General features: G+C 42.2%; 1 protein-coding gene across 1 annotated transcript in view; it reads right to left on the bottom strand.

Moving 5' to 3' along the window:
• MAP3K5 (mitogen-activated protein kinase kinase kinase 5) overlaps window positions 1-21,602 on the bottom strand; it is a 148,606-nt gene that overhangs the window by 58,418 nt on the left and 68,586 nt on the right. The window contains exon 13 of the mRNA XM_037739239.1: window positions 10,047-10,180. Within this exon, the coding sequence (XP_037595167.1) occupies window positions 10,047-10,180 (134 nt within the window). The remainder of the gene's footprint in view (window positions 1-10,046; window positions 10,181-21,602) is intronic.

Below are 21,602 nucleotides of genomic sequence, written 5' to 3'. Positions count from 1 at the left end.
CCCTCCCTCCCTTCCCTTCCTTCCCTTCCCTACCTCCCTCCCTCCCTTCCCTTCCTTCCCTTCCCTTCCCTTTCCTTCCTTTCTTCCTTCCTTCCTTTCTTACAGAGTCTCACTCTGTCTCCAGGCTGGAGTGCAGTGGCATGATATCGGCTCACTGCAACTGCTGCCTCCAGGGTTCAAGTGATTCTCCTGTCTCAGCCTCCTGAGTAGCTGAAACTACAGGCACACACCACCACACCCAGCTAATTTTTGTATTTTTAGTAGAGATGGGGTTTCACCATGTTGGCAAGGATGGTCTCAGTCTCTTGACCTCGTGATCTGCCCACTTTGGCCTCCCAAAGTGCTGGGATTACAGGCATGAGCCACCACGCCCAGTCAACATATTAACATGACTTTCTATCCCATTGGCCTCATCAACACAACTTTATTATTGACTATAAAACTTTACTATTACAATTTGCTATTAATCAGGAGATTCTTGACCAAGAAGACAAAACTTGCAAACAACTTTAATGTACATTCCAGAACTTCCTAAAAGTCCCGTCAGTTCTTCAATAGCAAACATAAAACCACTTTATCTCAAATCTCTTTGATCCCCTTACGTCAAAATCTTCACCTTACTGTGTCCACTGATTCTACTCTATCATGAGTTTTACCCAATCCTAATGAAGCCTCCACACTGAAAGTGTGACTTCAAAATTACATACTTGATATATGTTGCTGTATCAAATTATGAAAGTTACTTTATATTTCTGGAGCAGAACACTGTTGATGATTATTGGAAGTACTGTAAAGCTTTATAGACTCTTAACCACCCTGAATTTAATGTAGCCCCAATGTAATTACTGTTTTGCTTGCCAAATAACATAATTTCAGCAAATTGAGTTTTAAAAATCAAATTGGCTTTTATTCATGATTCATGAGCAGTATCCAATCAAAACAGGAGGTCCACTGGGCATGGCAAAACAGTGGGTTTTCTTTCATAAGGTAGCTTGAGCAGGAACAAAAACAACATAAGCAAAAACCAAGTAGTTAACGATAGGTTAGTTCAGGTTACTTCCGTTGCAGGGGTTAAAGCAGAGGGGACTTCCTTATCATGCCAGCTCAGGTTGGCTAGGTGCCATCTGATCAGTCCCTGTGACCCTGTTTTGTTTTAGGTTTTGAAAACTGGCCTGTTTGGGAATTTAGTTATCATCACTCCTGATTTCCTAGAAGGTCAGATCTTCAAGTAAACTGCTTAGTTTTGGTTTGGTGACGTGGAACTCTACCTTGGTTCCACAGGCTGGTCTGCTGGAGCCTAGTGCAGGTGCTCACTCCAAATCAGTAGCCTCAAATTTTACTTAAAAAGCTAAATCCCTGCTTGGTGGCTCAGACCTGTAATCCCAGCACTTTGGGAGGCTGAGGAGGGCGGATCATCAGGTCAGGAGATCGAGACCATCTTGGCTAACACAGTGAAACCCTGTCTACTAAAACTACAAAAAATTAGCCAGGTGTGGTAGCACGTGCCGGTAGTCCCAGCTACTCAGGAGGCTGAGGCAGGAGAATCACTTCAACCTGGGAGGTGGAGGTTGCAGTGAACCAAGACCACACACACCACTGCACTCCAGCCTGTGTGACAGAGCCAGACTCCATCTCAAAAGAAAGAAAAAAAAAGAAGCTAAATGTTGGTAGGGTGTCAGCAACAATAAATACAGACTCAAAGCAATTCCTCAAGATATAGATATGTATATAATCTAAATTAAATATATACATATATATCTCCTGTAATGGAGGTTACAGGTATGAAATACACTAACTACTAATTCATATCAGTGCAAACCTGATGTCTCTCATTTGCTTCAGTCCTATATGTAGGAAATCCTCAGATCTTACACTGACAAATCCATTGGTTAATACTGAATAATTCTATTTTCAATAAGCTTCTCAGAGTAAGTACTATAGGTAAAGCAATTAATTTATAAAAATCTAAATTCATTTAATTTAAATAAATTTTTATTATCTGTGTAATATTTCCAGAAAGCAGCCAACAACAATAACAATAACAAAAAGACTTGTATTTTTAAGATCTATTATTCTTTTTTTATTTGGAATTGCTTTAGGAACTATGAAGGGCAGGTATTAAAATCAGCACTTTAATAGTATATCAGTTAGAGATAGCAAAAACATTTCCAAAATTTCTCGAGTGAAATAACACCAGAAATAATACCAATATATAGTGTTACCAATAAGATACTTAGGTAATGACTCTCAACTATACAGGCATTTACAATTTGCTTCTTCTATTTCTTCTATAAGGGTTAAAAACACTTTCGTGTTAGTTCATGCCTCTTCTTTCTTTTTTTTTTTCCTTATTTATTTATTTATTTATTTATTTATTTTTTGAGATGGAGTTTCACTCTTGTCACCCAGACTGGAGTGCAATGGCACAATCTTTGCTCACTGCAACCTCTGTCCTCCGGGTTCAAGTGATCCTCCTTCCTAAGGCTCCTGAGTTAACTGGGATTACAGGTGCCTGCTACCTTCACCCGGCTAATTTTTGCATTTTTAGTAGAGATGGAGTTTCACCATGTTGGCCAGGCTAGTCTCAAACTTCTGGCCTCAGATGATCTGCCCGCCGCAGCTCCCAAAGAGCTGGGATTACAGGCATGAGCCACCAAACCTGGCTCATAACTGCTCTTGATATGCATTAGTGGCAAATACTGTGCCTCTGTATTCTACAGGGTTGAGAGATAAAGAAAAAAATATCTGAAACAACCAACTAACATGATGATGATGATGATGATGATGATGATGATGATTTGAGACAGGGTCTCTCTCTGTCACTCAGGCTGGAGTGTAGTGGCATGATTACAGCTCACTGCACCCTCAGCCTACCAGGCTCAAGCAGTGCTCCCACTTCAGCCTCCCCAGTAGCTGTGATTACAAGCATGGCCCACCATGCCCAGCTAATTTTTGTATTTTTTCTTTTGCCATGTTGCCCAGGCTAGTCTCAAACTCCTGACCTCATGTGAACTGCCAGCCTCAGCCTCCCAAAGTGCTGAGATTATAGGCATGCATCACCATGCTGGGCCCTCAGTTAATTATTAATCAAAAGGCTCCCACCTCTTGATCCTCTACTGAAAATTAAAACATCAATGCTCAAACTTAAGATCCTGGAGAATCAATATTCTTACCTCATTATTTAAACTAAGGAGATAGCACAAAATTTGCAGTAATAGTCAGAATCCAACTTAGCTAAGGACAAGCACTATTCTCCAATATAAAAAATATTACAAACACCCAGCATTTTCACTAAGTGTAAGTGCCAAGCATTAAACAAGGATGGAATTATAATTTGCTAACATCAACACACTATGCTTGTCTATAAGAATTATAAGAAAATAATATTTCTTCTCAATTATTTGTAAGATGGGAAAGAAGAAATGGCCTAGATAATCATAGATACTTATATACTTGGTTTTGACAAAACTATTAATCTATAGGTATCTCCAGACTACCCTGTCTGAGTCAAATCCCTACTGCTAACCATCTAGACCAGTGGTTGCCAACTTTGACTGGACATTTACATCTCCTAGAGGGCTTCTAACTGTCCAGGACCACCCCAGGATTTTTGGAAGTAGAGTTTGAGCATCAGTATTTTTAAAAACTCCCCTGCTCTGTTCCATTGGTCTATATCTCTGTTTTGGTATCAATTTGATGCCAGTAATCAATATCATGCTGTTTTGACTACTGTAGCCTTGTAGTATAGTTTGAAGTCAGGTAGCCTGATGCCTCCAGCTTTGTTCTTTTTGCTTAGGATTGTCTTGGCTATGTGGGCTCTCTTTTGGTTCCATATAAAGTTTAAAGTGTTTTTTTCCAGTTTTGTGAAGAAGGTCAGTGGTAGCTTGATGGGAATAGTACTGAATCTATAAATTACTTTGGGCAGTATAGCCATTTTCACAATATTGATTCTTCCTAACCATGAGCATGGAATGTTTTTCCATCTGTTTGTGTCCTCTCTTATTTCCTTGATCAGTGGTTTGCTGTTCTCCTTGAATAGGTCTTTTACATCCCTTGTTAGTTGTATTCCTAGGTATTTGATTCTCTTTGTAGCAATTGTGAATGGGAGTTTGCTCATGATTTGGCTCTATTTGTAAACCATCATTCTCAGCAAACTGACACAAGAACAGAAAACCAAACACCGCCTGTTTTCACTCATAGGCGGGTGACGAACAATGAGAACACTTGGGCACAGGGAAGGGAACATCACACACTGGGGTAGGTGGTGGGGTGGAGGGGAAGGGAGGGGAGGGACAGCGTGGGGTGGGGAGGATGGGGAGGGGTAATACCAGGAGAAATGCCTGATGTAGGCAACAGCGGAGGGGGAGGGGGGCGGTGGCGGGAGACAGTAAACCACTATGGCATGTATGTACCTATGCAACAATCCTGCAGAATGCAGGATGTGCACACGTACCCCAGAGTCCAAAGTACAATTAAAAAACAAAACAAAAAAATTCCCCTGTTGACTCTCATATACAGCTGGTGAAGAATGATATAAAAATAAGCAGTCCACAGCCGGGTGCAGTGGTTCACTCCTGTAACCCTAGCACTTTGGGAGGCTAAGGTAGGTGGATCACTTGAAGTCAGGAGTTCAAGATCAGCCTGGCCACGTGGTGAAACCCCGTCTCTACTAAAATATAAAAATTAGCTGGGCATAGTGGTGGATGCCTGTAATCCCAGCTACTTGGGAGGCTGAGGCAAGAAAATCATTTGAACCCAGGAGGCAGAGGTTGCAGTGAGCCGAGATTGCACTACTGCACTCCAACCTGGGTGACAAAATGAAACTCCATCTCAAAAATAAAATAAAATAAATAACCAGTTCATGGTATGTAGAATATCAGGAAAAAAAAGGCAACCTGAGATTAACCACTAGTTGGGGGTAGATGATGAGAACATACTAAATCTACCTCTTCTCTCTTACAACCACTTTGATTCTCTAACAGTGGTTTGAGAACATGAAAGAAACACATAGCAGAAACTGTTTCTGTTGCTCTGATGGTAGTTTACAGATGGTAGTTTAGTATGCACTGCGGTTGTATCATGCATTATTCACATCATACTACTTTAGCAATTATCCTTTGTAACTATAACTGCTATCTTTTTCAACAGAACATCCACACCCCTCCAGGGCACATGGACAGAAACAACTTTGTTTGCTGTGTCTTCACAATAATAGACTTGTCTGTAATCTCTTTACATTGTTAACAAGGAGATGCCCTGCACCAGCCATTCAAGATAAGGGCTTGTCATGCACAAGTTGCATATACCAACTCCACTGTTACAGAACAGGAGCTGAAACGTCTTGCTGGTATTGGTGTGTTTTGTGTGTGTATAGCAGCATTTGAATAAACTTAAACTACAGAGTGGTTTTATTCTTCCAAGGGTCCACTTAAATCTATCAAGAGGGGAGAAGAGAAGAGCTGTGGCTAAAGGTAGTGAATTTGGCTGCAGCAATTTGATAGTGATGACCTCATTACATTTCATATTGTTTCAAAGTCTACACTATATCTACGCTCCTTAAGAACCTGGAGCACTAAAAGAAAAAATTTAAGATGACAACTTTATATATATTACCTAGGTATTTAATGAGTAATTTTTATTATTGTTTCATAAGAATCCATAATCATGTCTCATGAATTAACTAAGAGGAAACTCTGAAACGATACCCAACAAATACGACATTGAATGAAACTACACATGTGGCAGGCAGCGACAACTGTTTGCTTACCTAATATCTATGCTTCCCTATTTCTAGGACTTTGTTTGGAGAAACAAACGGCTGGCTAAAAAGCCAAAGTTGCTAGTTCCTTGTAAGCAGGGGTAGGTATTTTGGGCCAGTGCAGCAGAGGGGAAAGTACACTGGGCAGTTCTGGAAAGCTCTGTTTTCCTTTTCCTTCTGGAATGACATATGGAGCCTGGAGGCAGTGTGAAAGTCAAACACTAAGGATAAAGAGCTGGGACCAGGCACAGCACTTGCATGGGAGGGGGTGTCTTTTTCAGTTTGCGGCAGTCAGAGAAGACCTCTCCGAGGGGTTGACATTTGAATTAAAGCTGAAATGATGAAAATGAGGCAATCTTGCCAAGGTCTGGGCTGATCTTGGTATGTCCAGTAGAGAGACACCAGTGTGGCTGGAGCGGAGGTGAGGCCACAGAGGAAGCAGATCGCTTGTGGCCTGGTGATTCAAAGTAAGGGTTCTGGGTTTCATGCTGGTTGCCATAAGAATCCACTGAAGGGTTTTAGGCAGCAGTGACACGATGTGATTTTTAAAAATAGATGTTATTTTTTAGAGCAGTTTGTAAATTCACAGCAAAATTGAGAGGGAGGTACTGAGAGTTCCCACACACCCCTGGTTCCCACACATGCACAGCCTCCCCCATCGTCAAACCTTCCGCAGGAGTAGTCCATTTGTTACAACTGATGGACCTCCACTGACACATGGTTTTCACTACATGACTTGATTTTCACTTCAGAAAGACTTTTGTGACTCCTCAAAGAAGGATGGACTAGTAGTGGAGAAAAGGGTGAAAGCAGAGAGCAGTTAGGAGGTGACTGCACAGACTAGCAGGAGTCTGGGCGAGTGGCCTGAAGGCTTAGATTAGAGGTGCAGCTGTGGTGACTGGAAAGAGTAGAGAGGTTCAGAGTATATAGCAGAGGATGATACAACAAACAGTACGACCTAGTGATGGAGGAGATGTGGAGCACAAGAGAAAGAGAGGAATCCAAATGAATCGTGGGGGTTATCCTGCACAGCTGGATGGATGGGGAGACAGTGACTGACACAAGGAGTACTTTCTGGAGAGAACATTTGGGCATAAAAATCTGGTTCACAGATGGGCATGGTGGCTCACGCCTGTAATCTCAGCACTTTGGGAGGCTGAGGCTGGAGGATCACTTGAGGACAGGAGTTCAAGATCAGCCTGGGCAACATGACGAAACTCTGTCTCTACTAAAAATACAAAAATTAGCTGGGCATGGTGTTGCATGCCTGTAATCCCAGCCATTTGGGAGGCTGAGGCATGAGAGTCACTTGAACTCAGAGGTGGAGGTTGTGGTGAACTGAGATGGGGCCATTGTACTCCAGCCTGGATGACAGAGTGAGTGAGTCTCTGTCTCAAAAAAATAAATAAAAATAAAATTGTGGTTCACTATTGGGTAATATGCTCACTACCTGGGTATATGTGACAGATTCATCTGTACTCCAAACGTAAGCACCACACAATATTCTTTTGTAATAAACCTGCACATGTACCCCCTGATTCTAAAATAAAAGTTGAAAAAAGAAAAAAAATCCAGGTTCAGTTTTGGTCATGTTAACCTTGAGAAGCCTTTAAGATCTATAATTGGAGATGTGGGGTGGACAGGTGACCAGGGAAGCTCAGGGGTGGGTCCTTCCCAAGGAAGGCTGATCACATGGCCCCCTACCACAGTCACAGAATGTGGACTCAAGGGCAGCCAGAATCAGCCCACGATGTAGCCCAGCATTAAATCTTATTATCCAAATAAGGATAATAATAACCATCCATTAAATAATCCAATCCTCTCTCTTTCAGACTTTGAATACACAAGACACACAACTCTGCGTCATACACTATAACTGTACTTTACTGATTATAGGAGCAATGTCTTACAGAGAGATGAAAGGGAAGCCATGAGGCAGCAGAAATCATGAGGTTGAGAGAAGACAGAATTATTAGTTGGAGCCATAAGGCAGAGCACTGAGCAGGGAGCCACAGATAATTCTATCGCCAGAGCGCTTCAGTTTCCTGAACATTTTTGTCCCTAAAAAAGATTCCACCTTCCACAAGGCCTCACTATGTGAGGTTCAACTTATTTCTTCAAGCATAGCTTGGTGCAAAAGTAATTGCAGTTTCTGCCATTACCTTTAAAGGCAAAAATGTATATATTATAATTGTGTAGTTGTCCCACAGTTCTTGGATATTGTCCCAGTTTTTTTCAGTCTTTTTCATCTTTGCTTTTTCAGTTATGAAAATTTCTACTGACATATCCCCAAACTCAGAGATTCTTCCTGCAACGGTGTCCAGCCTACTAACGAAGCCATCAAAGGCACTGTTCACTTCCATTACTGTTTTTGATCTCTAGCATTTTTAAAATTCTTCCTAAGATTTCCATCCCTTGAGCCTGCATTACCATCTGCTTTTGCACAGTCTCTACTTTTCCATGACAGTCCTAAGCATGTGAATCGTAGTTCTTTTAGATTTCCAATCTGATGACTCTAACATCCCTGTCATATCTGGTTTAGGTTCTGACACTTGCTACATTGCTTTAAACTGTGTTTTTTGTCTTTTAGTATGCCTTATAGTTTTCTATAGAAAGGTGGACATGGGCTAGGCATGGTGGCTCATGCCTGTAAATTTGGGAGGCTGAGGTGGGTGGATTCACGAGGTCAGGAGTTTGAGACCAGCCTGGCCAATATGGTGAAACCCCTGTCTCTACTAAAACTACAAAAATCAGCCAGGTATGGTGGCATGTGCCTGTAGTCACAGCTACTGAGGAGGCTGAAGCAGAAGAATCACTTGAATCCAGGAGGCAGAGGTTGCAGTAAGCCAAGATGGCACCACTGCACTCCAGTCTGGGCAACAGAACGAGACTCCATCTCAAAAAAAAAAGAAAACAAGAAAGGTGGACATGATGTCCCCGGTGAAGGTACTGCAGTAAACAAGCTTTTTAGTGATGTGGTGGGAAGCAGTCAGGGAGGCGAAGAGTTCTACAGGTCTATGATCAGGTCTCCGCGTTTTAGTGAGCCTGTGCCCCTGGGCTGTGAATTTTACAGGTGCTTCTTAGTTTTAGCGCCTTTAGGTAGGACAGAACAGCTAGAGATGGGCTGAATTTAGTATTCCCTTTTCCCCAGTTTGGTTAGGCTGTGGTAAAAGAGTCTCTTGAGGACAGGCCTTGTTAAAAACAGAATGCTCTAGCATATTTAAAAATCGTGACTTTTCCTTTCTTGCTGACAGAAGTACAATGGGATTTCTCTCATTTCAGGTCTCTGTGAGGACCTGGTAAAGCTCCAAAACTCATGAAAATGTGACCCTCACCCCCACTCCTTAGTGACTGGGTCCTGCTGGAGTTTTTTGGATTTTTTGTTTTTTTTGAGACAGAGTCTTGCTCTGCCACCAGGCTGGAGTGCAGTGGCACGATCTCAGATCACTGCAACATCTACCTCCCGGGTTCAAGTGATTCTCCTGCCTCAGCCTCTCAAGTAGCTGGGACTACAGGCACCCGCTAACATACCCGGCTAATTTTTGTATTTTTAGTAGAGACAGGGTTTCACCATGTTGGCCAGAATAGTCTCGATCTCTTGACCTTGTGAACTGCCCGCCTTCGCCTCCCAAGTGCTGGGATTACCAGAGTGAGCCACCATGTCCAGACCCCTCTGGAGTTTTTAACTCAGACTTCACACTGGGCCTCTAGAGATTTGTGAGTTACAGTTTGGTTGCCCTAGCCCCGCACTGGTTGCCACAGAGGTTTCTGATCATGGATTTCTGCTCAGAAAGTTATGAGTCTCTCACTTCGCCTGTCTCTCCAATTTCAGGGGCAGCTGCCTCCCTCGCAACTTCACTTCTCTGATGGATCCAAGAAGAGACATTGATTTCAGTCTGTTCAGGTTTCCACTTGTTAAGATGAAATGACAACTTCCAAGCTCCTCGCATGTCCGATGGGAACCTAGAACTTCTGATTCCAACCTAAACCATTTCTGATAGTGCTTATTCCCCACCTACTCCCATAATACATCCACCTTTATCCAAGACAACTTGAGGCCAACACACACAGAGCCATTCTCTTTTCTAGTCTCTGAAAGCCCCATTCTTCCCCACTAGTCTTGCATTTCAAACACTGAATGATGTAGCAGCTAAACCTCAGAAGGAGCTAATTCACACAATGAAGTTTTCAGTTTCATTCGTTAGAGTCTCATCGAGTGTTTTCTAAAATGTTGTGAACAACTCATAAGTCCTTTAGAAACAGCTTTTAGTAGCCACAGTTACCGTACCTGCTATCTCTCTCTGGGATTTCCTTAATAGCAATTCTGACTTGGTTGCTCAAGTCCCGACCTGCGTAGACTATCCCATAAGTGCCTTTTCCTAAAACGACTCTGTCACCGTTTTCATCATATTCATAGTCGTACTACAAAAGGAAAAACAGGGAGAAAAGATCGAAACATTAGTTCATTCTACATTTCAAACACCATTTTTTTCCCAAGAGCATTATTCCTTATCGGATGGCATTACCAGGCTGAAGTTCTAAGAAGCAGCTTCAAGAATGAACAAATAAACGCTCCCAATGTAAAGCAGATATTGTGTTGATGTTTTCACAACTGTTACAAATACAGTGGAGATTACACAGTTAACTTCATAGAAGTGCTTCTCTAGAGCCATGCGGATTCTTTTACCCACTCAGTCCTGTTTTTCATTGATTCTGGAGATCAATGAAACAGCGTATAACTGGCATCAACATCTAATAGTGTCTATCACATCTAATTAATCTTCCTTTTGTTATTCAGCTTTTCATGCTGTTAAAGCATTTCACACTGCCAGAAGAATAAAACCACTGATAGGCTTTGGGTAAGAATAAAATTTTAATATCTTACCAGTTGCTGATGATACAGTAAGAATTATTTTACTTTGCCCCCACCCTCATGCCCCAAGACCCAAAAACATTTTTTAAAAAATGAAAAATGGAGGTAAATTTTGATCTCTGATGTAGAAAGGAAATATCTATAGCTCTAAACTCCAATCTTTCAAGTGTGTCAGCCAAATATAGAAAACTGGATCTACAGAAAGGACTCAGTAAAGACCTCCTCAGATCTGGAGGCATTACCCCAAAGCCACATCCTTTCTGTTGGACTGGAACTAAAGGATTTAGGGCCATCAAATGGTCAAGGCATGTCCCTGTAGAAACCCAGCGTAAAACTACAGACCCCCAGGAGAGAACAATAGAACAAGCTTTTCCTATAGTCTACATTTTGCTGGAGTTTAAAACTGGCAGCCCACAGTTAGATTCAACTCATAGTGGGGTCTGAGTCAGCCATTAAAAAAATGATTTCTGGCCAGGCCCAGTGACTCGCGCCTGTAATCCCAACATTTTGAGAGGCTGAGGCGGGTGGATCACCTCAGGTCAGGAGTTTGAGACCAGCATGGCCAACATGGCAAAACCCCGTCTCTACTGAAAATACAAAAATTAGCCGGGTGTGGTGGTGCACGCCTGTAATCCCAGCTACTCAGGAGGCTGAGGCAGGAGAAGCCGTTGAACCCGGGAGACAGAGGTTGCAGTGTGCTGAGATCGTGCCACTGCACTCCAGCCTAGACAACAGTGAGACTCTGTCTGAAAGGGAAAAAAAATGATTTCTAACATGTATAAGTCAACAAACTTAACATTAATACTGATGAGTAATCTATGAAGAGCACGATGATCATGAGTTTTTATGCTCTTTAACATCAAAGCCTTGAAATATAAAGCAGAGCTGATAACATTTCAAAGAAAAATACACAAATATCAACCACAATAGATTTTAACAGAACTCTTTTACAAAATAATATATATAGCAGACAGATTTTTAAAAAGAGACTCTAATGGCACAATAAACAAGTTTGATATAACATCTGCAGAGAGAGCTCTGCACCCTGATACAAATTCCTTTCATGCATATATAAAAAATATATTATAATGGATCACATATTAGACAACAAAGAAAAATTTCAACAAATTCCAAAGAACTGATATCATAAAGACCATGATCTTTGAGCACAGAAGATTAAAAATATGATAGCCAAAAGTATATTTTACTTTATTTTAAAATAACCAATGGGTTAAAAATGAAATGGCCATGGGAATTACATGATCATTTTTTAAATGAAAAGAAAAGCATTATTTATCAAATACCACAGACGTGGAGTTAGGTAGATGAAAAATTTCATGGCCTTAAAAAATTCCATTTGAAAACAAAAATTTAACATGAATAAGTTTAACGGCCAAGTCAAGGAAACAGAAAAAGAATAACATATTGCTAGCAAAACAGCAGAAGAGAGGCTCTAGATTTTCAAGATGGTAGACCAGATACCTGAAAATCTTCCTACTAAAGACACATGTCAAATAAAACAGACATACTTTTAAATGTCTTGCTGGGCTTACTAAAGAGTAAAGGTGACAGGAGAAGCTAGAAATGAAGAGGAAAGGAATACTAGCAGGTAATCAAAAGAACTTTGCAGCCCCAAGGGGGGGGATGAAGGCAGGATTTTCAGTTTCATTAATCTAGGACAGGAGTTTGCATATATATTTTTTTTGCAAAAGGTCAGATAGTGAATGTTTTAGCTTTAAGGGCCATATAGTCTCTGTAGCAACTACTCCATTCTGCCATTGTGATGTGAAAACAGCCCAGCTGATCTATAAACAAAGGGATGCGCTTGTGTTCCACTAAAGCTTTATTTATCAAGATAAACAGTGAGCTGGATTTGATCCTAGGGCCATACTTTGCTGACCTCTCACCTGGGGCTTGGGTCTTAATGCCCAGGAGGGGATAGAAAATATAGCCTAATGTCCTATGCCAGGCAAAGCGCAGAAACACACAAAACCAGGTCCTTGATGAAAGGGTAGATTAGAAAAGTCAGCCCACTACACTGTGAAACAAAAAGAAAGCTGGTTTGTTTTAAGACTGAGCTCTGGATGAGCAAAAACAGGTCTTCTCTAAACACTTTCAACCATTGCTGATCCTGGTGCTGTTTGAACTGCAGATTAACACTTATTGCAATACTCATAATTGCTCTTGAGCCTGGGATGTCCCTGGAGTGCTTGGCGGAAACAAAGCAAAAACATTTTAATGGCATACCCCCTTGAAGCTTGCTATGCAGAATTCTTATTGACAATGCACCACTAACATTAAACTCACAATCCAAAAAATATAAAATATATAAGGAAACAATTCAACATCAGTGAAAACATATGACAAATATCAATCCTCAAGACTTCATTAAATCAGAAATGATAGAATATAGTTATAAAATATGTACATTTAACAGAAAGATACAAAATATTTCAAAATGAAAAGAAGATAAGACATTCTAAAAACGGCCAGACAGACTTGAAAGAGAATTGAATACAGCTTCTAGAAATTCAGCCCTAAATAGGAAAAATAAATTCACTCAGATATGATATAGGGAAATTACAAAATATGAAAGACAAAAAGATCATAAAAGGACACATTACCCACAAAGGTAGCTCATCAGACCACTCTGCAAAATCTTGGTACACATGCATGACTTAAGGGGATGGGAGTGAAGTGGGGCATGTCCTTTCCAGCTCCAGGTTATTTGTTTCTAACAGGTTTCCAAGCCCTTATAGAAGATAGTCTGGTAGTGTCTTTTGGGGAAAATTATGGCCAATACAATGCCAGGGTTGGAGTGGGCACTGGCCTCCTTAGCATGGACCCTTCTCTGGCTCAGGACAGAGGCCAAGCTCTGGAAGGGAGACGACTACTTACCCATTGCCAAGTATCCAGTGACACATTAGAGAATAGCCCTATCCTGGCTGCCTAACGTAAAGCTGAAGACTGTCTTGGTCCAGAGCAGATGACCTGGTAGGTTGTCAGAGTGAAGGAACAGGCAGCAGGGATCATTTAGCAACGTGCCCTAACTCACAGTTAAAACTGGACTCCGGCGAGGAGGCAGGAAGCATAATCCAAACAATGCTACCTGAAGGAGCTCAAGTCTCCATACCCAATTCCTGTGGTCTAGACTTCTACTATGCTGTGCCTGCCATGCTGGAATTCTATCAGCGGGACCCAGCCAGCAGGAGGTAGGACAGGGACCGTCACTGAAGAAGCTCAACTTTGCCAATATGCCCTCTCAAAGGATTAGAAATCTTATACACTGAATCCAGTACCACCACCATTTTATACTACAATGCTTTATAACTTAAAAGGAAAAAAAAAAGGCCGGGCGAGGTGGCTCAAGCCTGTAATCCCAGCACTTTGGGAGGCCAAGGCGGGTGGATCACAAGGTCAAGAGATCGAGACCACCCTGGTCAACATGGTGAAACCCCGTCTCTACTAAAAATACAAAAAAAAATTAGCTGGGCATGGTGGTGTGTGTCTGTAATCCCAGCTACTCAAGAGGCTGAGGCAGGAGAATTGCCTGAACCCAGGAGGTGGAGGTTGCGGTGAGCTGAGATCGCGCCATTGCACTCCAACCTGGGTAACATGAGTGAAACTCCGTCTCAAAAAAAAAGGAAAAAAAAAAAAAAACTTTCAATAACCCACCTCACTTGACTATCATAATAAGCCTGTGTGTCACAGTTGGTTTCTGATTACTTTCAATTTACAAATGATCAGAAATGATTTTTTCCAGTGAAAATATGTCAGAGTTGTGGTTTAAGACCAGCTTGTAAGATTCTAGATTTTGTATCCTTTCTACTACCTATGCTTTAGGGAAACCCTATCATAGAGTAAGAGCTTACAGGGTGATTATTAGTTCTGTTTCCAAACGCCAGTATTGTAAAGGTATTACAGTATATTGTCAATATCCACTGAACGTCCATTCTCTTTCTCTCTCCTTTCTTTCTTTCTCTTTCTTTCTTTCTATCCCTTCCTCCCTGCCTCCCTCCCTCCCTCCTTCCTTCCCTCCTTCTTGACAGAGTCTTGCTCTGATGCCCAGGCTACAGTGCAGTGGCGTGATCTCAGTTCACTGCAACCTCTGCCTCCCAAGTTCAAGCAATTCTCCTGCCTCAGCCTCCCAAGTAGCTGGGATTACAGGCACGCACCACCATGCCACCTGGCTAATTTTGGGGATTTTTAGTAGAGATGGGGTTTTGCCCTGTTGGCCAGGCTGGTCTTGAACTCCTGACCTCATCATCTGCTCACCTCGGCCTCCCAAAGTGCTGGGCTTACAGGTGTGAGCCACCGCACCCGGCCCCATTCGCTTTTTCAAGCAGACATCTGGTAGCCACTGTCCTCTTAGAATTTGTTTTTTACCTTCTCTTCCTCCGTATTTCCAATTTATTGCCAACTGTTCTCAGATTTTTCTTTTTAAAATCTCACAAATCTCCTTATTCTCAGTGTGATTGCTTCAGAGTCTCTGTAGAAGTAGCATAGAAGAAAAGCACTTCTCTGCAAAACAAAGTTCAGAGGCTTTTCTCCTCTCCTGTTGCTCCATTGTCAATTTATTCTCCATCAAGTTGACAGTGAACTTTCCAAAGTCCAAAGTTCCACGTGAGCATTCCATGTCAGTGCCACTGCATCTGTTTTACTGGCAGCTTGTTACTTTCCGGATAAAATCCAAACTCCTTAGCACAGCATAAATGCCTGCTATGGTGTGAATGTTTGTGTCTCCCCTCTTCAGCACCCTCAAAATCTGTATGTTGAAACCGAATCGCAATGTAATAGTATTAAGAGTTATGGCCTTTAGGAGGTGATTAGGACATGAGGCTGGAGCCTTCATGAATGGGATTCGTCCCCTTATAAAAGAGGCTTGAGGGAGCCTGCCTGAGCCTTCAGCCATGTGAGCACACACAGAAGGTACCATCTAGAGGAAGTAGGCCCTCACTAGACACTGAACCTGCTGGTGCCTTGATCTTGGATTCCTCAGCCTCCAGAACTGTGAGCAATGCATTTCTATTGGTTATAAATTGCCCAGTTGTAAGGCATTTTGTTACCGCAGCCTGAATGGGCGAAGACAGTGCCCTTCAAGAGCTTACGGCTGCCTCTGTCACCCTTGTCTGGACATTGAGCTCTTTGAGAATTGGGACTTCATCCTTAATTACTATATCTCCAGTTTTAGCACGTGGCTTGTAGTAGATGCTCAGTAATTATTTGCTTAATTAATTAATCAAGTTATAGAAAAATGTGATAAGAACTTTTTTAAAAAAAGAGCTAGGTCCTAAAACAAAACATTTAGAGTCATTATTGGTTTATTTTTGGGTGAAAGCATTTTTCCAATAGATATATTTACAATCTTCTTCCCTTTTTTTAAGAGAGTGTTTTGCTCTGTTGCCTAGGCCAGAGTGCAGTGGTACCATCATGGCTCATTGCAAGCTTGAACTCCTTGGTTCAAGCAATCCTCCCACTTCAGCCTCCTCAACAACTAGGACTTCAGGTGTACACCACTATGTCCAGCTAATTTTTTATATTTGCTGTAGAGATGGGGTGTTGCTATATTGGGCAGGCTGGCCTTGAACTCCTGCCCTCAAATGATCCTCCTGCCTCAGTCTCCCAAGTGCTGGGAGTACAGGTGGGAGCCATCATACTCAGTATTTTTTTTAAAGTGATGGAATCCTGCTATGTTACCCAGGCTAGACAAAAATTCCTGGGCTCAAGTGATCCTCCCAAATAGCTGGGACTCAGGTACATACTACCAGGTCCAGTTCTACAACAGGTATGCTTATACAGAAGAGTGAAGAATACATAAACCTCGAAGAGGCTGCTAAAGTTTTCATTTCCCTCAGGAATCTAAGGTATCAGAAGACTATTTTTTTAAAAGATTATTTATTAGATATAGAAGTTGACTCCTACTGAGCAAAATGGTGATAGTAAAAATGAAAAGAACTTGTAAAAAGACCAGTGTGATTTAAGTAAAACTATCTCTGTGGGTAACTGATACTTTGTTTTTTTATCTCCCCTTTCTATTCCTGTGAGATAAAGGTAGAAATTGAAATGGCAGTTTTGGAAGAAAGCTGAAAGAAACAAGAGACTGGTTCAGCCTAGAAGGACAGAGAATTATCTGTGCAATGCCAGAAACAGTAGACGAGAGCCTGGACCACAAACAGAGGAAGGCAAGGTCTGTTAATGACAAATATGGAAAAAAAGAGTGGAGGGGGGAAAAGGAGGGTTTTAAAAAATAAAAGGTAACATGACACTGCTTATATATTTTGCATTCTATTTCTATGGCAATAGGTTAGCAAATCGGGTTGCTGCTAAGGGAAACAAGAATTTCATTTTGAGAGAATCATGGGAATTTTTCTAGAATCATCTCTTTATTGCTGTCTGCCCAGAACAATCTAAACTGGTGGTGGTAAGAGAGCCACCATGCCCAGCCTAAATCTTACCTTTTTAATGAGCCTCTCAGGCCTTCCTGTCTGAAATTGCATGTCCCTGCTACACGGTAACTTTCTTTCTTTTTTTTTTTTTTTTGAGACAGAGTAGTCTTGCTCTGTCGCCAGGCTGGAGTACAGTGGTGCAATCTCAGCTCACTGCAACCTCTGTCTCCCGAGTTCAAGCGATTCTTCCTCCTCAGCCTCCCGAGTAGCTGGGACTACAGGCATGTGCCACTATGCCTGGCTAATTTTTGTATGTTTAGTAGAGACAGGGTTTCAACATGTTGGCCAGGATGGTCTCAATCTCTTGACCTGGTGATCCACCTGCCTCAGCCTCCCAAAGTGCTGAGATTACAGGTGTGAGCCACCGCACCCGGCCTACACTGTAACTTTCTAAACCCTTCCCTGGTTTATTATTCTCCTTAACACTGATCACCATCTAACATAGTGTAGATGGTATTTTACTTATTCGTCTTTATTGCCTGTCTCTCATTAGATAGTGAGCTCAGTGTACATCCATACCACCCTGTGCGCCCGATCTCTTCTGATCTTGGAAGCTAAGCGGGGTTGGGCCTGGTTAGGACGTGGTTGAGAGAATGTAAGCTCAGTGGGGTCAGGAATTTTTCTCCATTTTGTTGTCTTCCATCTCCCCAACACCTGGAATCATGCCTTCCATTCAACAGGTGTTTGAAAAATATGTGAGTGCGTTAGTGAGATCCACTTGGACCCACGGATACAGATGAAGATGATTTTAAGCTGAAAACATCAGAACAAACAGCAGCAGCAGGAAAAAACCTGATCTAAAACTTCTTTTGCTGACATAAGCAATGCTTCCTAAAATACATCCGCCATATATTTCCTCTCCAGGAGGCTAATGGCCAAAGAAGAGATGGACCACTTGCACCTAGAGGAGATGCTGCATAAACCCAACCTCCCCACTTGTTATTTCACTACTTTCCCACCATATACTTTCCCTTAAAGTCCCTGCCCTCTTTCTTACTAAAATGATATATAAACACGCAACTCTAGCTGTTTAAGGAGCCAATTCTTTGAGTAAGTCACTTTCATTGATGTCGTGTTGACTACATGAATACGCTTTGGCTAGGCACGGTGGGTCACACCTGTAATCTCAGCACTTTGGGAGGCCAAGGCGGGCAGGTTGCTTGAGGCCAGAAGTTCAAGACCAGCTTGGGCAACGTGGTGAAACCCTGTGTCTACAAGAAATACAAAAATTAGTCAGGTGTGGTGTTGCCCACCTGTAGTTCCAGCTACTCAGGAGGCTAAGGTGGGAACATCACTTGAGCCCAAGAGATCGAGGCTGCAATGAGCTGAGATCGCACCACTGCACTCCAGCCTAGGGGAAAGCACGAGACTCTCTCTCAAAAACGAAACAAAACAAAAGAATAAGTTTGTCTGTTCTCCTCTTAGTTTGTCTTTTGTCAGTTAATTTGCAGGCCTCTGACCACTGAATCTAAGTTGGTAGAGGAAAAAGACTTTTCCCCACTCCCAACAGAATGAATGAATGAATAACAAATTGACACTCCTATCATATGACACTATAAGTTATGTGTTTTCTCAGGCAGGAAAGTAACTGTGGGTATTCAGCTTTATATCTGTACAAAAATAGATATAGGACGTTAAAAAAAAAAAAAACAGTTTGCTACATGATGATTCCCAACTGATTGAAACAAATTTTAAACTATAATTGCTAAGGTATATGAAGCCAATGATCAGAGAAGAAAATAGTAAGGTCTTTCATCATCCTGCAGGTCCTTGAGTCAAACAAAAATTGTTTTAGATACGGTCTGACTCTGTCGCCAAGGCTGGATTGCAGTGGCACAATCCTAGCTTACTGCAGACTTGACTTCTCGGGCTCAAGCAGAGAAGTCCACATGGATTAAAGGCCTTCTTCCATCCGTATCTCTCTCTCCCAGTTTGAGATATTAGGTTGACACAAAAGTAATTGTGTTTTTTGCCATTATTGCTCCAAGCTAATATTAAAACAACTCTGGTTTTGTCACTGCCTAGCTTCAAACCCTTCAGATTGAATCTCTTCTGCTTGGACACCTGGCACCATGTGAGGTCATGTGATTGAAAAGGGCATAGGCCAGGTGCGGTGGCTCACATCTGTAATCCCAGCACTTTGGGAGGCTGAGGTGGGCGGATCACAAGATCAGAAGTTTGAGACCAGCCTGGCCAATACGGAGAAACCCCATCTCTACTAAAAATACAAAAATTAGCCGGGCGGGGTGGTGCACGCCTATAGTCCCAGCTACCTGGGAGGCTGAAGCAGAAGAATCGCTTGAACCTGGGAGGTGGAGGTTGCAGTGAGCCAAGATTGCACCACTGCACTCCAGCCTGGCAACAGAGTGAGACTCCATCTCAGAAAAAAAAAAAAAAAAAAAAAAAAAAAAAAAAAAAAAAAGGCATAAAGCCACCGTCCTGCCATGGAACGTTAACAGTCCCATCCAGTGCAGGTTACCAGATTACAATGCACTGAGAAGAGCTAGGCCAGAGGAGTGGGCCAAAATGACATGAGAACAGATAAAAGCAAGAAGGGCAGTTGAGAAATGATTCAAAGAGAAAAGGACACAGGACCTGGATCTGAAAAAATAATGCTCTGGTCGCGAAGTGGGGCAGAGCAGAAAATCTTGCAAGGTTGGGTGTCTGCATGTCAAGCCCAGAGGCTGGAGAAGCATGGCCAACTGGAATGTGGAAAGGAATTTGCACTGCTGGACCACAGGGTGAAAGGAAAGGGGAAATTACAGCTAGAGGAGTGAGAACGTTGGATGGTGCAATGGTATCTCTGTCTACAAAAAGCAGCATTGGCTGGGCGCGGTGGCTCACGTCTGTAATCCCAGCACTTTGGCAGGCCGAGGCGGGCGGATCACCTGAGGCCAGGAGTTCAAGGCCAGCCTGGCCAACATGGTGAAACTCCATCTGTACTAAAAATACAAAAAATTAGCTGGGTGTGGTGGCATATGCCTGTAGTCCCGGCTACTCAGGAGGCTGAGGCAGGAGAATCACTTAAACACGGGAGGCAGAGGTTGCAGTGAACCGAGATTGCCCCACTGTTCTCCTGCCTGGATGACAGAGAGAGACTCTGTATCAAAAATGAAATAAAAATTTTTTAAAAAGGAGCATCAAAGGTTTTTAATTTGGGGAGTCACACGATTAAATCTGTATGAGAGATTTCTCTGATGATAACAGAGACAAAGCATGAGACATGGTTAGGCTACAACAGAGGATGAAGACCTGAGATCAGGGGAGTGACCGAGAAGATGAAATGAAGGGGCCGCGGGAAAGAACAGGCATGAGGGATTAAGAGGGGACTGGGCAGAGGTTTCTCAGCTATCTGGCTTGGGTTACTGGGTAGATGCCTTTACTCTTACTGAAGACATGGAAGGCAGGAAGAACAATGGAGACGTAGGCTGGTTAACTCTGATCAATTGTTTGATGATTTCAATATACATGTATTATAATAATGACACATTAAATTACTTAAGATTTGGGTTCATGACCCTTCCATGTCAAAATACATCCTTGAGTCAAAAAACATAGCCTTGAATCAAAAGAAATTGATTTTCTTTCTGTTAAAAGACAGAAAAGTCTTTCTCTGAGAAGTGGTATTGCCTTATATTTGAAATAACCTTGTACAATTTATACCAATCTTGAATATTATTAAAAAATGGAGGTACGAAAGGATGTTAAATATCTTCTTGCTATTGGTTGAGCGTGGTGGCTCATGCCTGTAATCCCAGCTCTTTGGGAGGTTAAGGCAGGTGGATCACCTGAGGTCAGAAGTTCAAGACAAGCCTGGACAACATGGTGAAACCCCATCTCTACTAAAAATACAAAAATTAGCTGGACATGATGGTGGGTGCCTGTAATCCCACCTACTCAGGAGGCTGAGGTGGTAGAACTGCTTGAACCCAGAGGGCGGAGGTTGCAGGAGCCAAGATCACACCATTGCACTCCAGCCTGGGTGACAGAGCGAGGCTCTGTCTCACCCCCCCTGCCCCCAAGAAAAAATCTTCTTTTCAACTATAACTTAAGGAATGAAGTCATCTTAGCCCAGCAGGAGTATGAACTTTCTCCGGGGTTACGAAACTGACTGCTGGCAAAGTAAAATCGAGAACCCAGGGCTCCTGACCTCAGCCTGGAGTTCTTAGTAGATCCAGCTTGAGTCAGAAGGAAGAAGGGGCTGGTGATCTGAAAGAGGCTAAATCCCTCCCACAGTTGTACTGCTTCAAATAAACCTTATTGTTCCCATCAGAAAGAAAGCAGCAGATCTTCCTGGGCTTTTAAGAAGTTTTTCAAATTCTAGGAATTGGTTTCACATTTGTAGTTTACAGAGCCACATTAATAGTTGCCGTTTGCTGACTGCTGACAACACCCTAAGTGAAGTTAAAAACACTAAGTAGCATTTCCTCATCATCTGACCTTTCCAACATTTTTATTTTGTTCTGGGCCAAGGTAGCCAAAGGCTTCAGGAATAATCGACAGACAATATTGAAACAATTTTAAT

The sequence above is a fragment of the Cebus imitator genome, unplaced genomic scaffold (genome assembly GCF_001604975.1).
Source record: "Cebus imitator isolate Cc_AM_T3 unplaced genomic scaffold, Cebus_imitator-1.0 Scaffold65, whole genome shotgun sequence".
In the NCBI taxonomy this organism is placed as follows: domain Eukaryota; kingdom Metazoa; phylum Chordata; class Mammalia; order Primates; family Cebidae; genus Cebus; species Cebus imitator.
Note: the sequence above shows the minus strand (reverse complement) of the source record. Positions and strands in the feature narration are given on the sequence as shown.